Below are 24,428 nucleotides of genomic sequence, written 5' to 3'. Positions count from 1 at the left end.
TGATGTTATTTTAATGGACTACAAAATAGCTTTTCTTTCGAAAACAAGGACATTTCTAAGTGATCCCAAACCTTTGAACTGTAGTGTAGATACATAGATATATATATATATATTTTTTTAAATGTACCTTCCCAGAATGTATAACGTTCCCGGAACAAATTGAGAACATTACTTTAATAGAACCATTAGGAAATCTGTAGGAAAAGTTATGCTGAAATACTGAAATTTCCACAGAAGAACGTTGTTTCTTAAAGTTCTATGAACAATTTGAGAACATTCCCAATGTCAAACCAATTGGAGAACATTTGTAGAACATTACCAAAATTGAAATGAAATGTAATCATGTTTGAACTTTTAGGAAACATTCTGTTAAAGTAAATGAAATACCAAAATATAAAGTTCATTAAATGTGCAGGAAATGTTCTACAGTCAAGCAACTATTATGCACCATTCCCAGAAAGTTGTGGGAAGGTTGCATGCTAAATAACCATAGGACAACCACGCTCTCACCAAGCTCTAAGAAACAAATGGTTCTCAGAATGTTATGTGCTAGCTGGGTTGGGACTTTGTGCAACCATCTGGCTACACCTCCGGTTCCCATCATGCTCTATGAGGATGATGCTAGCGCACACACACACACACACACACACACACACACACACACACACACACACACACACACACACACACACACACACACACACACACACACACACACACACACACACACATAGTACACATCAATTTGTCTAAGCATGAAGGACTTGTGCCTCGAGCCTGGTACTGACAGAATAAAACAGTGGACTGCTCAGTCTAAGAGCATCTAATTCTGTCTTGTTCAGTTTCAGCTGACTTGCCCTGAGCAAAGTCAAAGCCAGATCTGTTTTAAGTGAATACTACATGTTCTCTTTAATTTAGATCCATGAACTGTTAGGGATCATGGGCTAGTTATTTAAAAGGGCAATAATACCTGTATGTGTTTTTCTGTCCTAATCATCGTTCTACGACAGTAGCCTACTTGCAGGGTTGGGTAGGTTACTTTCTAAATGTAATCCATTACAGTTACTAGCTAGTTACCTAACCAACATATTTGCTGGTAACGTAACTGATTACAGTTACATTTATTTATTTATAGGATTACTGTAACTGACAACATGCAATCAGTTACTCCCCAACCCTGCCTACTTCTCATCATGCAAAGCAAATAAATATAAGCCCATGATCATTTTAATGATAATTTCTCCTGCTGGAATACTTTGCCCCAGCCTTTAACTATGCCTGTATAAATTCTTAAAGAGCTGTGGGGGGATTCTAGCATCACACACAGAGGCTCTTGCATACATTTTATTCTATATAGCATCAAACACAGAGGCTCTCACATACATTTTCCCGTTGTCCTCGTCCAGGGCACACAGCACAGTGACATCCCAATTACCGGATGTCAGAAAACGAGGAGGGACAGTGGGGATGGCAGGCTGTGTCACATTGAATGAGAGAGAAAGAGAGGGGGATGAATACAGAAACAGACAGACTGCCAGTGGAGAGGAGATGCAGAGAATAACATTGTCAGAGAAATGTAGAGTTATTCAGACACATACAATTCAGATACACAGTCACAGATACCTAAAATAATCACTGCCAAGACAAGACTTCAGGTCTCTGCTATTAAGATCTGTATAATCATATACTGTTGCATGTCACCCTGTTGAAGACTTAACAAGCAGTCTGGCATTAAACCATTGGAGGATGATGCAGGGGTATAAAACATTATTGCCCTCACACTGACCTGGGCAGGGAGACTGGCAATGTGGCGGAACTCCCCTCGGGCACCCTGCTTCGCTGGCAGTGTCAAATAAAACCAAGAGCCATCGGATGAAAACAATGGCACCTCCTGTTGGACAAATGAGACAGGCGTGGTCAACAATTACAATCCAGGAAATATCACAGGTGGGTCGATGAGACTGTATCAGTATACCAGTTTCAATGAGTAGCAGATTTGGGGAAATGAGTGATGCCTACCTGTCGTTGGTTTTGCATTAAGTCCATGACCATTGTGTGTTTCTGTAGAATTAAAACAGAGATACAAAATAAAGAAAATATATCAACATAATTAAGCAGCCAAAGTTAATATTGTAATGAATCCATAAGGACTGGTTGGAGAGAGATGGCAGAGAAATGCTGCAGCAGATCATTGGAAATTCATCACAGGCAGTATAATTGACCTTATTTAAACTGGAAGGAACAGATATGGTGGCTTAAGGAAATCAATCCAAATCCACCAGAGTGTAAAGGAGATGAAAATGCTATAAAAGTAATGCATGGCAGCAGAGCGAGGAGATCCTATTGGATTACTTTGAAATAACCTTTTACCTCTCACCTCTGAGCATGCCCCTGTGGTGGCCTCACACATACAGAGCTCTGATTGGTTCTGGGCCCGGTTCAACCAACGCACCACCAGACGAGTGCTGCTGATCCACTTCACCATGGAGATGTAGCTGTCTCTAGGGAGACGTTTAAAGAAAAAAAGATAGAAAGAGAAGGTTTCTTGGACAGTAAAATAAAATATCAACGTTAACAACATTAGTCCTTAGTTGAGCTACAGTATGAAGTTATATTTTGGAGGTAGTACCTGGCCCTGAGAGAGTCTGGAGGGATCATCTCTAGAGTGTGAGCTGGACCATAGAGATTCACCACAAACAGGCTGACTGTGGGGATAGTAGAGCCAGCCTATTCACACAGACACACAGGTTCAGACTATTACATTAGTATTACATTAGTTAGATGACATGACAGTCTTGGAGCTTTTACACATTACATTATTGGTTAATTATATATTTTAAAATCAGTGTTTACTTTGGGGTAAGGAAAGAAAACATTGGAGGGATAGACTCCACCCAGGAAATAAGGTATCTCCATTAGGGGTGTGGCAGAGTTGTTGATGGTGAAGTATGCCAAGCGAGCGCCATCTTTGGACCACCAGTGGGCAGGGTAAGTCAAGAGCACTTCCTCTGTAAACATTTGACAAGAGAACAACGCAATCAATTTCAATACACATTTGTTATTCATGGTGTTCCAATTGTTACACATTGCCAATAGTGCAAACAATGTATGAAAGTCATACAGTGGGGAAAAAAAGTATTTAGTCAGCCACCAATTGTGCAAGTTCTCCCACTTAAAAAGATGAGAGAGGCCTGTAATTTTCATCATAGGTACACGTCAACTATGACAGACAAATTGAGATTTTTTTTCTCCAGAAAATCACATTGTAGGATTTTTAATGAATTTATTTGCAAATTATGGTGGAAAATAAGTATTTGGTCACCTACAAACAAGCAAGATTTCTGGCTCTCACAGACTTGTAACTTCTTATTTAAGAGGCTCCTCTGTCCTCCACTCGTTACCTGTATTAATGGCACCTGTTTGAACTTGTTATCAGTATAAAAGACACCTGTCCACAACCTCAAACAGTCACACTCCAAACTCCACTATGGCCAAGACCAAAGAGCTGTCAAAGGACACCAGAAACAAAATTGTAGACCTGCACCAGGCTGGGAAGACTGAATCTGCAATAGGTAAGCAGCTTGGTTTTAAGAAATCAACTGTGGGAGCAATTATTAGGAAATGGAAGACATACAAGACCACTGATAATCTCCCTCGATCTGGGGCTCTACGCAAGATCTCACCCCGTGGGGTCAAAATGATCACAAGAACGGTGAGCAAAAATCCCAGAACCACACGGGGGGACCTAGTGAATGACCTGCAGAGAGCTGGGACCAAAGTAACAAAGCCTACCATCAGTAACACACTACGCCGCCTAGGGACTCAAATCCTGCAGTGCCAGACGTGTCCCCCTGCTTAAGCCAGTACATGTCCAGGCCCGTCTGAAGTTTGCTAGAGTGCATTTGGATGATCCAGAAGAGGATTGGGAGAATGTCATATGGTCAGATGAAACCAAATATAACTTTTTGGTAAAAACTCAACTCGTCGTGTTTGGAGGACAAAGAATGCTGAGTTGCATCCAAAGAACACCATACCTACTGTGAAGCATGGGGGTGGAAACATCATGCTTTGGGGCTGTTTTTCTGCAAAGGGACCAGGACGACTGATCCGTGTAAAGGAAAGAATGAATGGGGCCATGTATCATGAGATTTTGAGTGAAAACCTCCTTCCATCAGCAAGGGCATTGAAGATGAAACGTGGCTGGGTCTTTCAGCATGACAATGATCCCAAACACACCGCCCGGGCAACGAAGGAGGTGGCTTCGTAAGAAGCATTTCAAGGTCCTGGAGTGGCCTAGCCAGTCTCCAGATCTCAACCCCATAGAAAATCTTTGGAGGGAGTTGAAAGTCTGTGTTGTCCAGCGACAGCCCCAAAACATCACTGCTCTAGAGGAGATCTGCATGGAGGAATGGGCCAAAATACCAGCAACAGTGTGTGAAAACCTTGTGAAGACTTACACAGAACGTTTGACCTGTGTCATTGCCAACAAAGGGTATATAACAAAGTATTGAGAAACTTTTGTTATTGACCAAATACTTTTTTTCCACCATAATTTGCAAATAAATTCATTAAAAATCCTACAATGTGATTTTGTAGTCCTCTGTAGCTCAGCTGGTAGAGCACGGCGCTTGTAACGCCAAGGTAGTGGGTTCGATCCCCGGGACCACCCATACACAAAAAAGAAATGTATGCACGCATGACTGTAAGTCGCTTTGGATAAAAGCGTCTGCTAAATGGCATATTATATTATATTATTATATTATTTTCTGGATTTTTTTTTCTCATTTTGTCTGTCATAGTTGACGTGTACCTATGATTAACATTACAGGCCTCTCTCATCTTTTTAAGTGGGAGAACTTGCACAATTGGTGGCTGACTAAATACTTTTTTCCCCACTGTATACTATCTGCAATACCATACATCTCAGGGAACAGCTTTCAATATGACAGACCTAATTTTGCAAACAGTTGGCAATTTTGGAACAGTTGGCAACAGTTGGCAATCAATGGCTATGTGATAGAGATATGTTAAAGGAAAACTCACCCAAAAACTATATTTTGGTATTTGTCCATTGTTGTCATAGTCCCAAAATGTTTTAATGGTCAGCACTCAATTTTTAAGATATGTAACTTTCAAAATACAGAAATAATTTCTGTATGTTGCATCATATCAAAACGCAGCATCATATGATGCAAAATGTATCATACGGGGATGATTTCTGTATTTTGAAAGTTACATATCTTGAAAACTTGAGTGCTGGCAAGCAAAACATTTTGAAACTATGTCAACAATGGACTAATGAAACGAATACCAAAATATAGTTTTTGTGTGGAATTTTCCTCTAAGACGTTAGTGGATGTAGCTACAGTATCTCTTACCCTCATACATCCAGTCAGATAGCCCATTGACCACCAGCCCCTCTCTGCCTGTGGATGTAAGGCGTAGGGGCTTACTGGTCATGGCTGGCTGGTAGTAGATATCTCCTTCAAACACATAGGCCTGGCAGCAACAGAGAAACGGTACTAATCCATTATCAAAGCAAGGCAGATAGAGAGCTCAGTGTTGGCTGGCTGAATCAAACGTTCTATTGGCTCCAAGTGGGAATGCATCAGCCAGCCAAGTTACAGCCCATTACATCTCAACTTGCCACTGACTGAATGTGTTGCCATTGGAACACAAACATTGCACTGAAAACACTTTGCATTCAAAACACATAATCCAATATTAATCTGCAACAAACACTCAAATTATTATTTTCATTTTTATCATTATAACTCAGCTAAATAGAGGCATTATAGATTTGTGGTCTTAAATGCATTTCTAGCCCACCAGACACTGTTGAGGTGGAATGCAGAATGAGTGAGAGCTGCTGCCTTTTACCAGCTGGTTCCCCTGTGGTCCCCAGGCTGCGTACTGTATCACTGCCTTCTCCCCCGCTGGAGAGTTGAGCTCCAGCAGATCCCTGAGACAAACACAGACAGAATCCCTCCATTAGGAACAAATGGCCTCTCTAAAGCCACTAGTGGTTAACAGAGTAGAAAGTAGATCCGTCCATACCTGTTCATAAGCACTTGAGAGATATCGTAAAAATACAAGATGCAAATGCAAAACCATACAGAGATTGAGGTCGGTTCATGCAATGGATCAGTACCTCTTAATGCATTGGAACAACACTATGTTCCTCCTAAACACAGGCAGGCATCTTGCTACAAGACAAAACCAGACATTTCATTTTTTGTAATTAATTATTAATATTAATATGCCATTTAGCAGACGCTTTTATCCAAAGCGACTTACAGTCATGCGTGCATACATTATTATTTTTTTTGTGTATGGGTGGTCCCGGGGATCGAACCCACTACCTTGGCGTTACAAGCGCCGTGCTCTACCAGCTGAGCTACTGAGGACCACTGTAAGACGAGCAGATCCTTCTGAATTTCTCTGAGAGGCATTGATGCTCCTCACAAAGCCCAGGCTTTCATCCAAAGATACAGGGGAGCTCTTCTTTACTGGTGGGCCAGCAGGTAGTAGGAATCTCTGGCTGTCAATTTCCCAACTTACTCTGATAGTTAACTATAGTCAGAGAGGACAATGTTAAGAGTAATGAATATGTCTGACATAACAGATAACGTTCAGATGAAAAGAGACACACTTGGAGGTGCTTGGTCAGTCGAGGCCAGGGCCCGCTTGCGTTGGCAATGTACATGCCCAGTGCAGCCCATGCATTAGCATTCATGGATCTACAGTACCTACCCATTAGCTACATTGTAGATGGCATAGGATGCTGTAAAGGACTGAGAGAACACCTGTAGGAGGTAGAGGACATGATGGGCACAGTGGTCCAGAGTTACTCAAGAACACACTCAATCTCAAACATACACACACACACACACGTACGCACGCACAGACACACGCACTACAATTAGACCATAGGACAATCCAATTAAGCAAATTAACAGCCAGCAATTCAATCAATCACATTGCATTGTCGTAAACATAAATTCCAATTATCCAATCAAACAGCTCAAACAATGATAACCCAGTCTCTCCTAACAGAGAATAGGAGACATTAGAGGAATGATGTCATGTGTGGATTTGAGAGAGAGGGGTTAGAGAAAGACATACTCCCTAAGTAACATAATTACAGCCAATATCCCTCAGATTGAAAAAGATCCAGAGTGGCAACTCATCCTGACCAGTGATCAGCTAGGCATGTTGAAGAGGACACTCCATTTCTAAAACAAAGACTTGAAGTGTTTTGTTTGCCCACTAGCTTCTTAAAGAAGCCAAAGGAAAAGCTTTGGAAAGCGTGTCCCTAATGTAATTGAATGTCAAGTTTCCAATAGCATACTTAACAGTACAATTGGATTTCTTCCCATGTTGTTAGTCCTCTAAACTGAGAAATACAGAGAGGCAAAGGAGCAGGACTATAAAAAGAAGGGCTATGTTTCACACCAGAAAATGTCACCCTGAGAGAGAAAGGTCACTTTCTTACCAGCGGGACATTGCTTCTGAGGAAAAGGGCACTGCACCCAAAACAAAACACAATAACAACAGAAAACAGTTAGATCTGAAGAAAACTGAGGCACCAGGGTAAAGGATGAGGGTCTGAGCCAGAGAAGTTCACGGCTATTTAACAGGTCACAGAGTGAGCAGCGTGGTGGCAGAGTAACGAGTCTCAGTATGTCTGTGTGTATGTGTGTGTGTGTGTGTGTGTGTGTGTGTGTGTGTGTGTGTGTGTGTGTGTGTGTGTGTGTGTGTGTGTGTGTGTGTGTGTGTGCGCATAACTATGTGTATGTGTGCATGTCTGAGAGCGTGCGTAGCATGCATGCGTGTGTGTTACAGTTTCTGTGTGTGTTCGTGGGTGTGTGTGTGCGTGCGTGCATGCGTGCATGTATCTGTGCTCACCCTTGTATGCGTGTCTAAGAGAAAGGGAATGAATTCTAATGTGGCCGCTAAGTACTTAAGTCATAAATCTTTCCCCAGTGTTCCACCAGATTGTTCTGCTTCCTCCCCATGACTTTACCCCAAATGGAGGAGCAACACTGTAAACAGACCAGACCAGTGTGTGTGTGCTCACGTGGGACCTGGCGACAATGGGACAGTAATAAGATTACAACAGTCCGTGTATGAGGCGAGATATTGGTAGGTATTGTTGCGGTGCAGTAGGGTCGTTCCACAAATTAGGTGCCTTTTGAGAAGTGTAACTTGATTTTAAAAAAGTTCAATTTTACCTAATTTTAACATTCTGTCATGGAGAGCACATGTGCAGCCATGAAAAACACATTTCCCCCCTTTTAACTCCATGGGAACCAGGCATCCCACAGCAAAACAAGTTTGCTCTGCCCTCATATTTAGCCTCACACTGAAGTGTTTTCAGGACAACCAGGGCTGCAAGTAGAACACAAAACAATTTGACATAAACAGTGCATGCAAACGTTTTATTGATAAATGTCTGACAAGCAAAAACCTGATAGAAAATGAATTTATATGAATGCTGTAAGTAGAAAAATGTTTGCTCAGTGGGAAATTAATATCCAACTAGTCAGTGTCAACTGTGTGGAGTTTGGAGTTTGTGACAGCAACTATGTGAGCTTATTACAGTATTATAGACACTATGTACAGCGATTTCCTATGATTTTCTATGTAGAAGAAGCACTTTACCTTCTAACGACTCTTGTGTTGCTTTGGATCGTCATAGAGCAAAATATGTGCATGTTCGTGAGAGTCGCAGCTTTTCATAGATAGGTCATAATAGTTTGTAGCTCAAACTGTTCTCACTTTACAGACATTTTTGTGAGAAAACCCGTTTTCGGGATCTGCCCTTGTCTCATAAACAGCGCTCTATCTCAGCACCCGTTAATCACACCAACTAATCAAATAAAATAACATGTTAAATACATGTATTTAGCAGATGTTATTGCGGGTGTAGCGCAATGTATCAGCGGATGCAGCAGATATAGACGAATCCAATGCAACCCAGCGGTCTGTTGCTCAAACGCACAATGTTTAAATGGGGTTAGAATTCCAAAACGTGCTGGCATTACCGTGGGACAAAAAAAATACTATAGTATAGTAAGTGCCTATTAAGTGCCAAATAAAGTAACAGGGTTGACCATAACAGGGTTGACCATTACAGGGTAGAGAATTTCATCTTAGATCAACCATAAATCCCCTTGTGATGGGGAATGGAAGCTTGTTGTGTGCAACAGGGTGTGAAAATTGAATGCAAGCTTCACCCCAAAATATGATTGTTAAAACATTTCTAGCCTGTCTATCTATTGGTAACAGGGTTGACGTGTTATGCTCGACCCACTCAGTTTTCCACCACAAAAATGAAAATGACCAAAAAGAGCAGAACTAGCTCACCTGCTTTTACAATATGATTTGACTATTAGATGTTCAATGTTTCTTTAGATTTTTTTTGTTGTTGAAGGAATAGTTTCACCATATTAAAACGAGAATTCAGTTCACATAACAGGATTGAAATGAGGGATAGTGTCACGCCCTGGCTCTGGGGACTATTATATGTTGAGCCAGGGTGTTAGTTTCTATGTTTAGTGTTCTATGTTCATGTTCTAGTTCATGTGTTTCTATGTTGGCCGGGGTGGTTCCCAATCAGAGGCAGCTGTGGCTTGTTGTCTCTGATTGGGAACCATACTTAGGCAGCCTGTTTTGCACTTGTCATTTGTGGGATCTTGTTCCGGAGAGGTTTGTGTTTTGTTAACCTTAGGACTTCACGTATCGTTTTGTTGTTTTGTATATTTGTAAAGTACTCATTAAAAGATGTACGCATATCACGCTGCGCCTTGGTCCGTCTCTTACGACGATCGTGACAGAAGATCCCACCAAAGAAGGACCAAGCAGCATGTTCAGGAGCAAACACCGGGAAAGGAACTGGAGAAGTTGGCGATGTCCCAGGTGGGCGAATGGTGGTCTTGGGAGGACATGTTCGTGGGCAAAGGGCCATGTGCAAAAGTTAAAGCCCTAGCGAGAGAGGAGGTACGGCGCCAACCGTGCCGTCGTCGGACAGGCGAGAGGCAACCCCAATAAATTTTTTTGGGGGGGGCACACGGCATGGACGACGGGGCTGCTGGAGGCAGCTACAGGGCGAGTTTGTGGACTACGAGAGGAGGCCACCAGGTTACAGGGGCTATTGGTCATGAGGGGGAAGGAGAGTGTAGAGGCACGGCGAGAGGTACTGGGGTGTGTTACCAGTCCGGTCCGGCCCGTTCCTGATCCCCGCACAAGGCCAGTGGTGTGTGTTCCCAGTACGGTCCGGCCTGTTCCTGTCCCTCGCACCAAGCCTGTGGTGCGCGTCGCCAGCCCGGCCCGGCCTGTTCCTGCCCCTCGCACCAAGCCAGTGGTGCGCGTCGCCAGCCCGGCCCGGCCTGTTCCTGCCCCTCGCACCAAGCCAGTGGTGCGCGTCGTCAGCCCGGTCCGGCCTGTTCCTGCTCCCCGCACCAAGCCTGTGGTGCGCGTCGCCAGCCCGGCCCGTTCCTGCTCCCCGCACCAAGCCAGTGGTGCGCGTCGTCAGCCCGGTCCGGCCCGTTCCTGCTCCCCGCACCAAGCCAGTGGTGCGCGTCGTCAGCCCGGTCCGGCCCGTTCCTGCTCCCCACACCAAGCCAGTGGTGCGCGTCGTCAGCCCGGTCCGGCCCGTTCCCGCTCCCCGCACCAAGCCAGTGGTGCGCGTCGTCAGTCCGGCACGGTCCGTGCCTGTTCCACCTGTGCCTGGTCCGGCACCGGTCAGCTGCTCCACGCCGGAGCCAGAGCAATCCGCTCCACCGGTGTTCAGTCCAGCTCCGGTCAGCAGGGCCAGACCACGAGGGCGAGAGAGAGAGGGGTGGTCACGCCCGGAGCCGGATCTGCCTCCAAGGCGGAATGCCCACCCGGCCCCTCCCCTGTGGTGTTTGGTTGTCGCAGTCCGCGCCTTTGGGGGGTACTGTCACGCCCTGGCTCTGGGGACTATTATATGTTGAGCCAGGGTGTTAGTTTCTATGTTTAGTGTTCTATGTTCATGTTCTAGTTCATGTGTTTCTATGTTGGCCGGGGTGGTTCCCAATCAGAGGCAGCTGTGGCTTGTTGTCTCTGATTGGGTACCATACTTAGGCAGCATGTTTTGCACTTGTCATTTGTGGGATCTTGTTCCGGAGAGGTTTGTGTTTTGTTAACCTTAGGACTGCACGTATCGTTCTGTATATTTGTAAAGTACTCATTAAAAGATGTACGCATATCACGCTGCGCCTTGGTCCGTCTCTTACGACGATCGTGACAGATAGACGTAAGTGAATCACTTATCACATGAAATAAAGAATAATCTTCAGAAATGACTTTCTTAAAACAACAGAATAATAGGGCTTTACAATGATGGTGAAAACTTGGAGAAATCTTGGGGTTAAGTGGGTTAAAATCTTCCTAGAAGTCACAGAGGGTTCACCGAGGGTCATGTCAAAATGCTGCATTCATAAAAAAAAAAAGATGTATTGAATTATCCATGTGGTCTATATTAAAAGGGGAATTCATTTAATATAACAGGCTTTTAAAATGCAATATTGGTGCACAATTTCTACTTTAAACATCAAAGGGAAGCAAAAGGGACTCATTTCGTGGAACGACCCAGTACACACAATATAAGGATACTAGATTTCTTCCCCCAGCCCATTGTTAGTGCTAAACCTGCATTTCTCTCTGGTAGTGCCTCAATATGCTGTCTTTGATTCAAGCACCTCATTGTCTGTAACTGCAGAGCAGACCAACTCTCCATTTGTATTTCGTTTCTTTCTAAATGGCACAGTCTTGGCAGTTTCCACCTGTCTGGCTCTGGCTGCATTTCCTCATCTTTTCCACTCTATCTCCATCCATCTTCTCCTTCCCCTCTTTTTGTGTCAAACAAACGGAACAACTCTCACAAGCACTGACGCACACACACACACACACACGCACGCACCCACGCACGCAAACACACACACTTATCAGACTATTGGGGATTTTGAGGAGAGATTGAAACCTCTGCTACAAAGGAGGTGTGAATTCCTTCTCTCCCATATGCCCCCCCCCCCCCTCCTCCCCCCGCCACCCCTACATCTAACTATCCCCCCAAAAAAAAATCCATTTATCTTCGCCCACTAGGCACAAACCTCCCCAAAGCCTCACAGCTAATATGAAATCCAGGGGATAAGCCTTTCAACTTACCATACAGCCCACTCATCCATTTCCCACCAGTGCAGCCCTCTCCTCTAAGCATGCATCCCACTCATTCTTTTACACCCCTTCTGATTGATTTCGATTGGACAGGGTGATCTAAAGGCAAATGGTGTGTATCAGATATTTGTTCTCCCCCTATTGCTATTGCATCTCTCCCTCTACCTCTCTGTCTCACTCTGCCATTCTCAGCAGCACACCGCTCCTCTCCCCAATAAGAAAGCCGGTGCTTGCGGCAAAAGGCTATTGTCAGCAGAAAACCCCCAGAGATAGAGAGAAAAAAAGTGAGGTAGAGATATATAGAAAGAGTGAGGGAGTGAGAGACAGGCAAAGCAGAAAGAGAGCAAACGAGAGGGAAAGACTGATCTGACTCCATTTAATATTAGAGTAAAACCATGTGCAATCAAATATTATGCGTTTAGCTGACTAAGATCAAGAAATGGTAACGAGAAGCGAATGCAAAAAGTATTATTTAATAACTTTGTAAAATGAATGATAACATTATACAAGGCATAATGCTTAAGTTACAAAGCATTACAAGGCATTATTCTAAGCATGCTCAAAGAGGGAGAGAGAGAAGTCATAGCCTGAAAGGCCATGCCTCAAGAGTCCAAGGGGCGGAGAGAGTATCTCACCAGTGCTGGTCAGGAACAAAGAAGACAAAAACAATGAATCTGAGACCGCTTTATAACATCTGAGTTGTTCGGATTCAAAATCTGAGTGGTTGACCAATAGTATTACTGTAAAGTGAACCTCCAATCAGATATCAGACCTACAGGACGTAAAGACAATAGAACATCTGCTTCTTAAAGGTGACACAAGAGAGGGTTGGAGAGCAACACAAAGAAGGCTGAATTCCTAAGACAACACAAAGGAAATCCTTGCATACAGTGTAAAGAGTCACTTCGGGAGCTGGGCCGCCCTACAAAGGTATATGATCATCAACTACTAAATGCAGAAGGCACCCCCCCCATTACCCGTATATTACACCTCTTGCTCCCTCCTTTGGGGACACAGGAAGCTATTTATTAAGCGAGCAGTTATTTACAGAAGGAGAGGGTCAGCGGGGGAAACAGGGAAAGCTATTACAAGGGAAAGAGAGATGGGAAAATACATGTGTTATTAGAGTTGTTTGTTATGCTGGGGTTTGCCTCGAACCACCTGCAATTGTGCATTATACATTACACTCTCGTATAAGCTCCTCATTAACATTCCCCACCAAACCAGCAGGGCGATTTCATTACTGCATGCAGCTCCAACTTTACCACCCCATCTCCCTCATCACATCTCTGCCTCCCCCTCCCCACACACTGCTATCTACATCAAACTGATCCATCTCTCTCAGCCATCCAATTCCCTCCATCCTTCTACACCCCTTCCCCCATAATCACCCAGTCTGAATATTCCCCATACATTTTGCCAGTGATGTGACTATTGGCTGTGTCTGAATAGCATGCAGACTGCTGCAGTACTGTAGTAGCATCACTAGTTCCCCCCCTCTCTCTCGCTCTCTCTCTCTCTCTCTCTCTCTCTCTCTCTCTCTCTCTCTCTCTCTCTCTCTCTCTCGCTCTCTCTCTCTCTCTCACGCTCTCTCTCACGCTCTCTTTCTGTGTCTCTCTAACTGTTTCATAAGGGACTTTCCTCCCCCTCGTTCATTCCACTGACTGTAAAGGCTGGATTAGAATGCATGGCATTATTGTACTACAGCCACAATGCAGTGTGGAAATAGACCTGTCGTTAGTCGCAAACAGAAACAGATTTGACTCAACTGATTTTCTATGATGGTCTGGAATAAGTTTGTGGCGCTGCTGTGCAAAACGGTGTGTGAGTGAGTAGGAAACCACATTGCATTCAAGTCATCTTTGGTGTCATTGGGGATTGCTATGGCTGTGAGTATGATAATTGATCAGAATGATTGACACAGTAAAGAAGATGGAAAGAGCAAGCTATGAGCATGTTACTTGGTCAGAACAAGCATCACTCACCGGCTGAATGTTGTATGCCAACAGGACAAACCTCTTGTCTGCAGACACATGGAACTTTGTGGTAGTCAGGTCCTGAAAACATGGAATGAACAACATATCAACAACATGCTTATCTCCTAACATTACAAGATACACATGTCAGCAAATTACTTAGATCTCATAAGAGCCTTAACCTTCAAGAACAACATCGCCTAGGGGCTTATATGGATAAAGTCAGGGATGGCACTTGGAAAGCCATGGCCCTAGGTACAGTATCCCTGCCTATATCATCCACCAAATGCTAAATAATGTTGTAGGCTAACAGCTACAGTGTGGGATTGATATAGCAACAGAGATGATAAACTGGTGAGAGCCAGAGGAGACATCTCCCCATCTTGACAACAGAACCCCGCTTAGCTCCTAGGCAATGACCCAGATACGTTTTCCAGTGTCGCTTTGCCAAACCAGGCACTCTTCAAAATGAGGCCATTGCTAGAAAAATCTCTTTGAAGCCATATGTTGAGGGCTTCAGTTGAACAGTGATGGAACCAAATAGACCCCAAAAAGCTTAAACTGTCACCTCCTCTGCATAGCTATATTCCAGTGAAAGTTACTACTGCTCTCAATTTTTTCTAAAACTACAAAAGTTTTAACAGTCATTCTATATTCTCTCTCCATCTGGGAGGCCCTCTCAGTCTCTATTGAACGGTCCATTTGTATGGCTGTCTCTGTAAATGAGCCAATCAATAATGGAATGAGTCTCCTCTCCTGTGGGGCCCCAGGGCCGTTACGGGGCCGTTACTCACCAGGGAGCTGTTGTCCAGCAGTGTAGCTGTGAGGTTGGAGTGGAGGTTGTAAGACAGGACGTGACCCTCTCTGGTTCTGAGAGCAACCTCATTCTCTGGAAGAGACAACACAGGTCCAAGGGAAATGTGAACCTTTCAGTTGGTTCACTCGATTACCACATGAATGGAAGTTTGCATAGGCTTCCCCATACATGTTGTATCTTGTTCCCCTCCTTCGGGGTATCAAGGTTTATCCGGTACATAACTGTCGGTTATTTGTTCTTACGTTTGACATGGACTCAGTAATACCTCACTAAATCTCCTGATACTGACATGAACCAGCTATACTATCAGATATCAAACAGAGGCAGCAGGCTAATCTGGGTTAGCTCAGCTAGAGCTAGAAGCTCTTACCATTCAACCAGGTCACACAGGGGTTGTGAACTGTATACTTCTCGCTCACCAGATCCTCCATGGTGAGATGGGATTGCAGTAACAGGTGAGACTCATCTTCCAGAGAGAGAGAGAGAGAGAGATAGAGAGAGAGAGAGAGAGACATAATATGACAGTGAAATCTTTAACTTGTGTGAGTGTAATATTTACTGTTGATTTATTTCACTTTTGTTTATTATCTATTTCACTTGCTTTGGCAATGTAAACATATGTTTCCTATGGCAATAAAGCCCTTTGAATTGAATTGAGAGAGATAGAGAGAGAGAGAGAGAGAGAGAGAGAGAGAGAGAGAGAGAGAGAGAGAGAGAGAGAGAGAGAGAGAGAGAGAGAGAGAGAGAGAGAAGGAATGGGAAAGTGGGAGAAAGCAAATAGGTATAAACACTCTGTTTGTGTACACCATTTCCACCCAGGAATGAACATGAAGCTTGCTCTATTCACACAGAGCCAAGGCACAGCTGTTGCTGGGGCTCAGCCTGTTCTTAGCATAGCACTGGAGTCTCCGCTTTTGTTTGAGTATCTTTTCAATGTAGGGGAACTTTGTATTTGTCAGTGTTGGTTTGTTTTGTCCTATTGGTAATGTTATTGTTGATATGTTTGTCTGATGGAAAGTCTTGTGTATCCGTTCCCACTCCTCCTCCCACTGCATCCACTCTCCTTCTCTCTCTCTCCCTCCCTCTCGCTTACTTCCTCTATTCTTCCACTCTCCCCCTTCACTCCATCCCTTGCCTTTATTCCCTTCCTCTAACCCTCCTGCGTTCATTTTCTCTCTTTCTTTTTTACCTCTACACCTTTCTTTCCCTCCCCATTCCTTCTCTTCCCTCTCTCTCCGTGTTTCTTCTTACCAGGTGTGAGCATGATGACTGAGAGGATGACCAGTGAAAGAACACCCACAATCACCACCATGGCGATCGCAATGCCCTTCCAATTCCGTGGTGGACCAGTCGAACCATGCATGTCCTGCCAAGAGAAACACACACACATACACACACACGCACATACACAGTGATGAATGTTGTGTCCACACACACAGCTGAGGGAGAGAACATTAGTGCTGCTTCATTTCCACAGCCTCACAGTGGGGGTTTCTCTCTCAGACAGGCGGATCGGTGGTTTCAGGCTACATTGAGACTCTGGGGGAATAATAGCTACTCACAGCCTCTCACTATGACAGCAATCTGTGTGATTTAGAGTGATTCTCCTTAAAGCAGAGCTAAAGAGTTTGCCTGTGAAAACCTTGAAATTAATTGCAGACTACTATTTTCTGTCATGGTATAATTTCTCGCTACTGTCGCCTCATTTCACCTGTTACAGCTTTAATGGGGCATATGGTAGGGGTTGGGAGGGGGAGAAGCGCACTTTCCATGAAAACTAGAAGACCAGAAGACATTCTGCAAGAAAAGCATTTGTTGGAAACATCTGCATAGAAGTCTGTGGAGCAACATGATAAATCAAACAGACTTGACGGGAGTTGAACACAAAGTTTAAGAACACAAGGCAAAACATAAATAAGATGGGGCATTACAGTACAAGAAACAGCTGCCGTATGAATATTATGTCTGTATATTCTCCTCAGATGCTCCTCAGAGCTCTGATGGAAAGAGGGAGCCACAGTATCAGTCACAATTAAAGACAATGGCAGATGAGCTGCTCTGTGATCCCTCAGAGTGTCTGGCTGTCTGAGACAGGACGCTGGAGCCCCATGCTCAATGATGTGTGAGAGCTCAATCACAGAGCAGCCATAAAGCTCAGCCTTCATTATGGCCGCTTGCCTCTGTAGCCTGGCCTTGTCCTCGGAGCCACAGAGCCACGGCCGGGCTGCTGTCTCCCATCACCATCACCTTCCTCCAGGCCTTGATGGGGCCTGGAAACAGCCATGCGGATCGCTGGTTGACAGATTGCTGATCCTCCATCCAGCCCCGTCTCTGAACCGCCACTATACAGCCACTGTTGCACACACACACACACACTAATTTCTCAATCCCCAATCTTGGTCAAACATACTCAGAACCTGTCCGCATACTCAAAACTTGTGTGAAATGTCTCCCCATGGGGAGGCAACGAGGAGACAACTCCTATTTCTTGACTGGTTGCCAGCATAGATTTTATTTGCCAATGGCGACAGCTAGTCTTACTGGGGTCTGACACATAACGAAAAAACATTAACATGTAGTCTGTGTGCATCTATCAGTTACACATACAGTACATACACACAACAAGTAGGTCACATGGGGGAGAGGCTTTGTGCCGTGAGGTGTTGCTTTATTTGTTTTTTTAAACCAGGTTTGCTTTTCACTTGCGCTATATGAGATGGAAGGGAGTTCCATGCAATCATGGCTCTGTATAATACTGTACATTACCTTGAATTTGTTCTGGACCTGGGGACTGTGAAAAGACCACTGGTGGCATGTCTGGTGGGGTAAGTGTGTGTGTCAGTGCTGTGGGTAAGTTGACTATGCAAACAATTTGGAATTTCCAACACATTAATGTTTCTTATAAAAACAAGAAGTGATGTAATGTCTTTCCTCAAGTCTTAGCCAAGAGAGACTGGCGTGCATAGTATTAATATTAGCCCTCTGATTACAATGAAGAGCAAGATGTGCTGCTCTGTTCTGGGCCAGCTGCAGCTTAACTAGGTTTTTCTTTGCAGCACTTGACCATATGACTGGACAATAATCAAGATAAGATAAAGCTAGAGCCTGCAGGACTTGCTTTGTGGAGTGTGCTGTCAAAAAAGCAAGCATCTCTTTAACACGGACAGACCTCTCCCCATCTTTACAAGCATTTAAATCAATATGTTTTGACCATGTCAGTTTGCAATCTAAGGTAAGACCAAGTAATTTACTTTCCTCAACTTGTTCAACAGCGACACCATTCAATGCCAGATTCAAATAATTTCCTAAGTCTGGAACTTAGGAAATGATTTGTACTAAATAAAATGCTCTTAGTTTTACAGATGTTCAGGACCAGTTTATTAATGTTTATTACTGGCTCCCCATTCTAAAACTGACTGCAACTCTTTGTTTATGGTTGCAGTGATTTCACTAGCTGTGGTTGCTGACACGTATAGGGTTGAATCATCAGCATACATGGACACACAGCCAATGTCTTATCTTTATTAGATCATCCTGCTGGGCCAGTAGGGACAACCACAAAGTTATGTTTCACCCCCACCGCGGTCCAGAGAGATACCAAACCAATTGATGTGCAGGCAAGATCCTCCCAACCTCATCTACTGTGCTTGCCTTGCTTCTTCCGGGCAGTATAGGAGCATCATGGCAAAAACTGTCAGACTGGCCAATAGCTTCTACCCCCAGACCATCAGGCTGTTGAATAGCCACTAGGCAGCTAACTGCTACCTCTGTCCCCCTCTTGCCCCCTGGACTTCCTACCCCTCCCCCATTGCTGCTCCCCCATGGGTATTCTACATTTACCCTGTCCCCACCCCCCAAATTGACATTTATCATTGCTACAGTTGTAAATGTGTATATAGTATTATTACTATTGTTATCTCAATCCCTTCAGTTCTTTTTACCTGCACTTTTGGAGCTCAGAGCATAAGAATTTCACTGTACCCTACGATTACATCTGCGACCCTGTGCATGTGACAAAAAAATGAATCTAATCTAAAGCAGACACACGCGCACACACACACACAAACACGTGTAGAACCTAGCAGAGACACATGGTTCATCTAATTCCTTTGCTCTGATGAATCTACCATAGACAATGTTTTGATTTCAAAGTCCTTCCCTAATTACTGCATACAACACTCTGCTAAAATCAGATTCCACCGCTCCCCAGAGAACAGAAATTAGACTACACTTCCAATTAAGGTCGCATGCACCGTTGTAAGAAGATAGAGAGGGTGAACACTGTGCATGCTGGCTGGGAGAAGAGGGAGTTTTGTCAAAGTTGCAAAAGAGACACAGATACAGGAGACAGGAGACAGGAAGAGAATCCCAAGTGTGGATACACAAAGCCACCACAGTCTGGGTGGGTTTCAGTGATGGTGACACTACATCTGAGGAATTGAGACCCCAACACAGCACTGGCTGCCAGAAGAGGTGGACAGATGAGGGATTAGGTCCTGTCAGTGAGAAACCTGCTTCTAGGAGTTTGATGTTAGCGCACACATTCTGCTGACCCAGAAAATATCATCATAAAATGAAAATAAAATCAATAATGTGTAATACACTCCTCAGTGAGCCATCCATCCAAAAGAGAGTTGAGAGGAGCCTATGATAAAGCTTTGATGAAGCTGTCAGTCAAACCAACACACAGGCAGTCTATAGCTATGCAAAATTGAGATTTGTATGGGCAACCAACCATGGATCTCTTGGGGAGAGCACCTTGCGAGAGACCTCCACAAACATTTGCAGTGCTCACTGAGTTCATTGCATCAGTAAGAGGTAACAGAGCTCCACTCCCAACATGGCAAAGATACAAAACGCCTCAACAAAATGAGATGATTGATACAGTGTGCAGCTGAATAAGGTCCAGTGGGAAGCAATTCATAGAAAGAGAGCAGCCCGTAAAGGGGACTTTTAGATGGACGGGCCACTGGAGAGCGTCCCTCCCCGCAAAATATGACACCTTGTGGAATCCCTGGACCTATACCCTGACCCCTTCTTCACTGAGAAACTCAACTAACGAGTACAGATAACAGCCTCTTCTTTAAATTAAACACATGCTGTATGTACACTGTAATCAAATTAATTGTATTGATTGGCTACAGACACAATAAGGGAAACCACACAAAATACAATGAATTACTCAATTTGCTCCCAATGCACCAGAGCTAGCTGGTGAGAGATTCCATAGGGCTGTTAACAATTCATAAATTAGACTCTGGGGATCTCCTTAACTCCTTGTCTGTCTGTCTTTGGAACAGGCGGTGGAAATACCACAATAAATCATCTGAAGCAGAATCACACCGCTAGTGAAGCTACTGTTGACACGTGCTGACTCTCATCTACATATGGGCATTTCCATTGAAAAGGACCCATGAGCACCAACATGTGAAGTTCATACTAGCATATCAAATTGGGTGTAAAATGGAAGCTAAGAATGTATATTTTGGGGAAATTAAGGCATAGATTCATTTTTCAACCATTTTCCATCCCTCCAAAAATAGGCATAAGTAAAGGCTTTGGTTTCTGGATAAACAGATGGAAAAGGGGCCTTAGAAAACATCTACCAGGAAAAGTCTTAAAAGGTATAAGAAATACATCAAAACACAATAATATTGACGTAAAGATGCTTATATTTCGTTTTGGAGAAATTGTTTACCTTCTGTAAGTTTAACAAATAGTGCCTTGTGCCTTGTAATTCCGTTACCAAAACCCCTCATATCTTTAAGATATTTTCCCATTTCACTTCCTCATGAAGAGAGTGTGTAGTGGGTGATTTGGACGGAGTCAGGCGCAGGAGGTGTAAATCACAGAATAATGGTTTATTCGGCCAATACAGCGGTTCGCAGCAATGCGTAAAACAACTACAGTGCGGCTTAATGGCGCACTGGGAAAAAACAAAACACACGGGTGAATATCCCAGCGATGAAGTACAATATGCTCCACTGAGCTAGCGAAACCTCCACCTGGAAACAATAACACACAAAGACATGGGGAGCAGAGGGAATACTTATACAGACACTGATGTGGGGATATGTACCAGGTGTGTGTGAAAACAAGACAAAACAAATGGAATGATGAAAAGAGGAGCGGCAGTGGCTAGAAGGCCGGTGACGACAAACGCCGAAGCCTGCCCGAACAAGGAGATGAGGCAGCTTCGGCGGAAGTCGTGACAGGGAGGATAATGAAAGTTCACAGAAGTAACAACTAATTGTAGACCTACCAATTAGTTATAGTGTTTTTACTGATATTAATTTCTTTATGAATTATTAAATGAAATTGGTAACAGAATTATCAAAATATCAGTAACTAAATTATTGCAACTGAATTGGCTACAATGGGAAATCATAATAGTCACAAACCACAGTTGGGTCACCTGCTACTGCCCTCCCTTCCACTGGCATACTGTTATGTTCAGCTCAGAACTGTTTTCTTTGTCTTTCTGATATCTGGAAAAACCCTCCCTCTCTCTCCCCCTCTCACTCTCTCTCTGCCTCTCACTCTCCAGTTAATGTCAACTCTCCCAGCTCTTACTGGGAGAGTTGAAATTTGGTCATTGCACCCTGGCCTTCATGTTAACGTCCACAAACGGACTGGACTTGACCAAATCTGAACCTATCATAGTTTGGATAGCACAGTACAGTTCAGTACAGTACAGTGAGTAGAGCACAGTAGAATACAGTACAATACAGTACAGTGAGCAGAGGGGGGGACAGATTATTCCCAACACATGTTGGTGGGTCATAGAGAAAGATTCGCTGTTTTATAGCTAATTTCCTGCAATTCTACACATTTTTCTATCATATGCTTTCTGGCGGGCCACATAATGTAGCACTTGCCTCAGTCACATGGAACAGACCCACAACTTTAGCCTTCTCTGCTGCAAGGCATTTTCCTTTCCCTTTCATGCATCCCACCAAGCATTAGCAAATTACTTTACAAAAGGGCTCTGGGTGGGTATTGTATGACTGCTGCCCCCGCCACACATCCAGTCCTCCTCAACCTTTCCCACTCCCCTCATAGTCGTGTATGCCTTGGGGAGAATGGGGTGTGATGCCACTGTAAAGCATGGGGGAGAGGAGAGGTACATGAGATATGAGAGAGATGTACACGTCCTTTCAGATACAGGCACACACGACTGATAAATACAGCCTTTTAAAGCACAGACTCTTCTGGTTCACCAACCCCATCACATATAAGAGCTCCCTATCAGTCTACAGAAGCTTGAAATCTGTGGAGACATAACCAAGCACTGAGGTGCAGTAGCTACATGAATTGCTTGGCTGTGTAAAATAAAAGGCATTGATTGGGACTGGGCCATAACACAGAGAGACATTTGCCTGGGAAACGATAAGGGATACGGATACGCTGACTAGTGTTTGTGGCTTCCTTGTTTAACCTACAAAATTGAAGAGATTCATTCTAAATTGAGGGGATATGTAAAACATTCCCAACTGGCCACTTCAGACATTAAAGACATATAATCTATTTTCAGTTATTTACAATTTCGCACACTATAAAAAATACCAATGAAACCTAATACAGCACTGACACATGTTTTGTCAGCCATGCATTAGTGCAGCTCTGAACTGAAATGCTGCCATGGTTGAATTGTTGCTGTTACTGAGAAGGTGATGGGTGATGTGTATTCTTAATTAGATCATTTGGAAAGGCTGTAAAGTATTGCTGTACTGGATATGGAAAGCATATAGCAACAAACTAACTCATCTCCAGGGGAAATGTAATTCTCAGAGAATTCATTTAAAAACAATGTTTGCAGCGATCAGCAACTGTCCACAAAGATGCAACCAACTACAGTCACATTTAGTCACTTAGACATTTCTTGGTGTCAGCAATTCTGCAACCCATTGACAGCCTGTAAGTAGAGCTACTGTACATAACATGCAAACACTGTTGCAACTTCTTACTTCTCTGTTTGGATAGGCTCACAGAACTGCTGAATGAGTATGCAGTGGACATAATTCATTACAAGGGGGAAAAGAAATATGACATTCAAATCTGTGGCAAAAAAGTGTGAAGTGTAAAATGCTGGAAAAAATTAAGTCTGGTGTTAATTAATTGGCTATTTTGATATTCAGATTTGACATCAACTTAATTGAGTGGGTAGATTGCTTATACACTTTATACAATTAGGCAACAGAATAAAATGGATTGTCCATCCATCACCTGCTTATTCACACTATGTGACTGCAGATCCCTCTCTATCAGCATGCTGTATAAATATATAATAAAGTAAGATCAGCCCCTTTGGCATTGGTAATCTGGCCATGATTTCACTACAGATTATGCTACAACTGAACAGGCATGTCAGATCTATTCATAAAACAAAGAGACATTTTTCAATTGTGATAACAGCAACGGGAATGCATGAGGTGTATTCAAATCTACACAATTTGACTGAGTCAGTTGAACAAAAAGTCACCACATTAAATCAGTTTGTGGTTGAAGAGACGAATGCTGATATGTTACTGGGGCTACAATGCACGACCACCGCAGTCAGTGCAGTCAGAACACAGAAGCTTGTTCAAGAAATGGCTGTATTAATTAGATATATAAAGTAAGAATGAAAGAGTACAACGTAAAGATAGATACTTATCGATAATCAAATCATGTTGATTTAAATGAAAAAAATGCTGACTGGTCACAACAGAGAAATACATACAGGCGCATTTACAACAGTAGCCTACAAGCGCATATGCGCATATTCACGCACACCCGCACAAACACACAAACACAAACCTCTGCGACTTCAATGTTTATGCATGCTTATCAGAGAGCTGCATCAATAATATTTACGCAGATACAGCTCAATTATATTTTACAACAAAAACTAATCTTGGAAGCAACGTTAAAATAATTAAACTATTCAGCAAGCCATTTACCAGGTCCGTGGTCATGTTCTGTTGAGTAGTGGCAATCATCTTTGCTGTCTTCAACAAGCGTCTTCCTATAATTAAAACGTGCTCCTTTTAGCACCTGGTTTGCAAGCATGCGTTGTTCGCAAGTTGTCCAAGTGAAAACATTGATCTCTCTCTCTCTCTCTCTCTCTCTCTCTCTCTCTCTCTCTCTCTCTCTCTCTCTATCCTCTGTCTCTGCGGGATGGAGATTTTATGTGTGTGTGTGTGTGTGTGTGTGTGTGTGTGTTGTTCTGTATATGGTCATTTGTCAATTCTTCATTGCTTTTCAATCCATACCACTGATTAGCTCAGAAATTAATCAAGACACGGGTCATTACCTCTGTCTCAGCAACGTTTCATGGTCATACCCACTGGGCACACACTGGTTGAATCAACATTGTTTCCACCTCATTTCAATGAAATTATGTTAAATCAACGTGGAATAGACGTTGAATTGACGTCTGTGCCCAGTGGGTA

General features: G+C 43.5%; 1 protein-coding gene across 3 annotated transcripts in view; it reads right to left on the bottom strand.

Annotated features, from left to right (window-relative positions):
• Window positions 1-24,110, bottom strand: part of LOC121545725 (inactive dipeptidyl peptidase 10) — a 35,528-nt gene extending 11,418 nt beyond the window's left edge. The window contains exons 1-14 of one of the 3 annotated variants that reach the window (XM_041856498.1): window positions 23,937-24,110; window positions 16,246-16,360; window positions 15,365-15,460; window positions 14,972-15,066; window positions 14,187-14,258; window positions 6,754-6,806; window positions 5,881-5,962; window positions 5,379-5,499; window positions 2,854-3,008; window positions 2,630-2,727; window positions 2,378-2,501; window positions 2,020-2,061; window positions 1,787-1,891; window positions 1,384-1,475 (exon numbers count right to left, since the gene is read on the bottom strand). In XM_041856498.1, the coding sequence (XP_041712432.1) occupies window positions 1,384-1,475; window positions 1,787-1,891; window positions 2,020-2,061; window positions 2,378-2,501; window positions 2,630-2,727; window positions 2,854-3,008; window positions 5,379-5,499; window positions 5,881-5,962; window positions 6,754-6,806; window positions 14,187-14,258; window positions 14,972-15,066; window positions 15,365-15,460; window positions 16,246-16,360; window positions 23,937-23,975 (1,289 nt within the window). In that variant the 5' untranslated portion in view covers window positions 23,976-24,110. Of the gene's footprint in view, window positions 1-1,383; window positions 1,476-1,786; window positions 1,892-2,019; window positions 2,062-2,377; window positions 2,502-2,629; window positions 2,728-2,853; window positions 3,009-5,378; window positions 5,500-5,880; window positions 5,963-6,753; window positions 6,807-7,495; window positions 7,713-14,186; window positions 14,259-14,971; window positions 15,067-15,364; window positions 15,461-16,245; window positions 16,361-23,936 lie in introns of those variants that run through there. The other 2 variants (XM_041856499.1, XM_041856500.2) reach the window with 2 other exon arrangements.
• Between the last annotated feature and the right edge of the window lie 318 nt (window positions 24,111-24,428).

The sequence above is a fragment of the Coregonus clupeaformis genome, chromosome 30, assembly GCF_020615455.1.
Source record: "Coregonus clupeaformis isolate EN_2021a chromosome 30, ASM2061545v1, whole genome shotgun sequence".
Lineage (NCBI taxonomy): Eukaryota > Metazoa > Chordata > Actinopteri > Salmoniformes > Salmonidae > Coregonus > Coregonus clupeaformis.
This window is presented reverse-complemented; position numbering and strand designations above follow the sequence as displayed.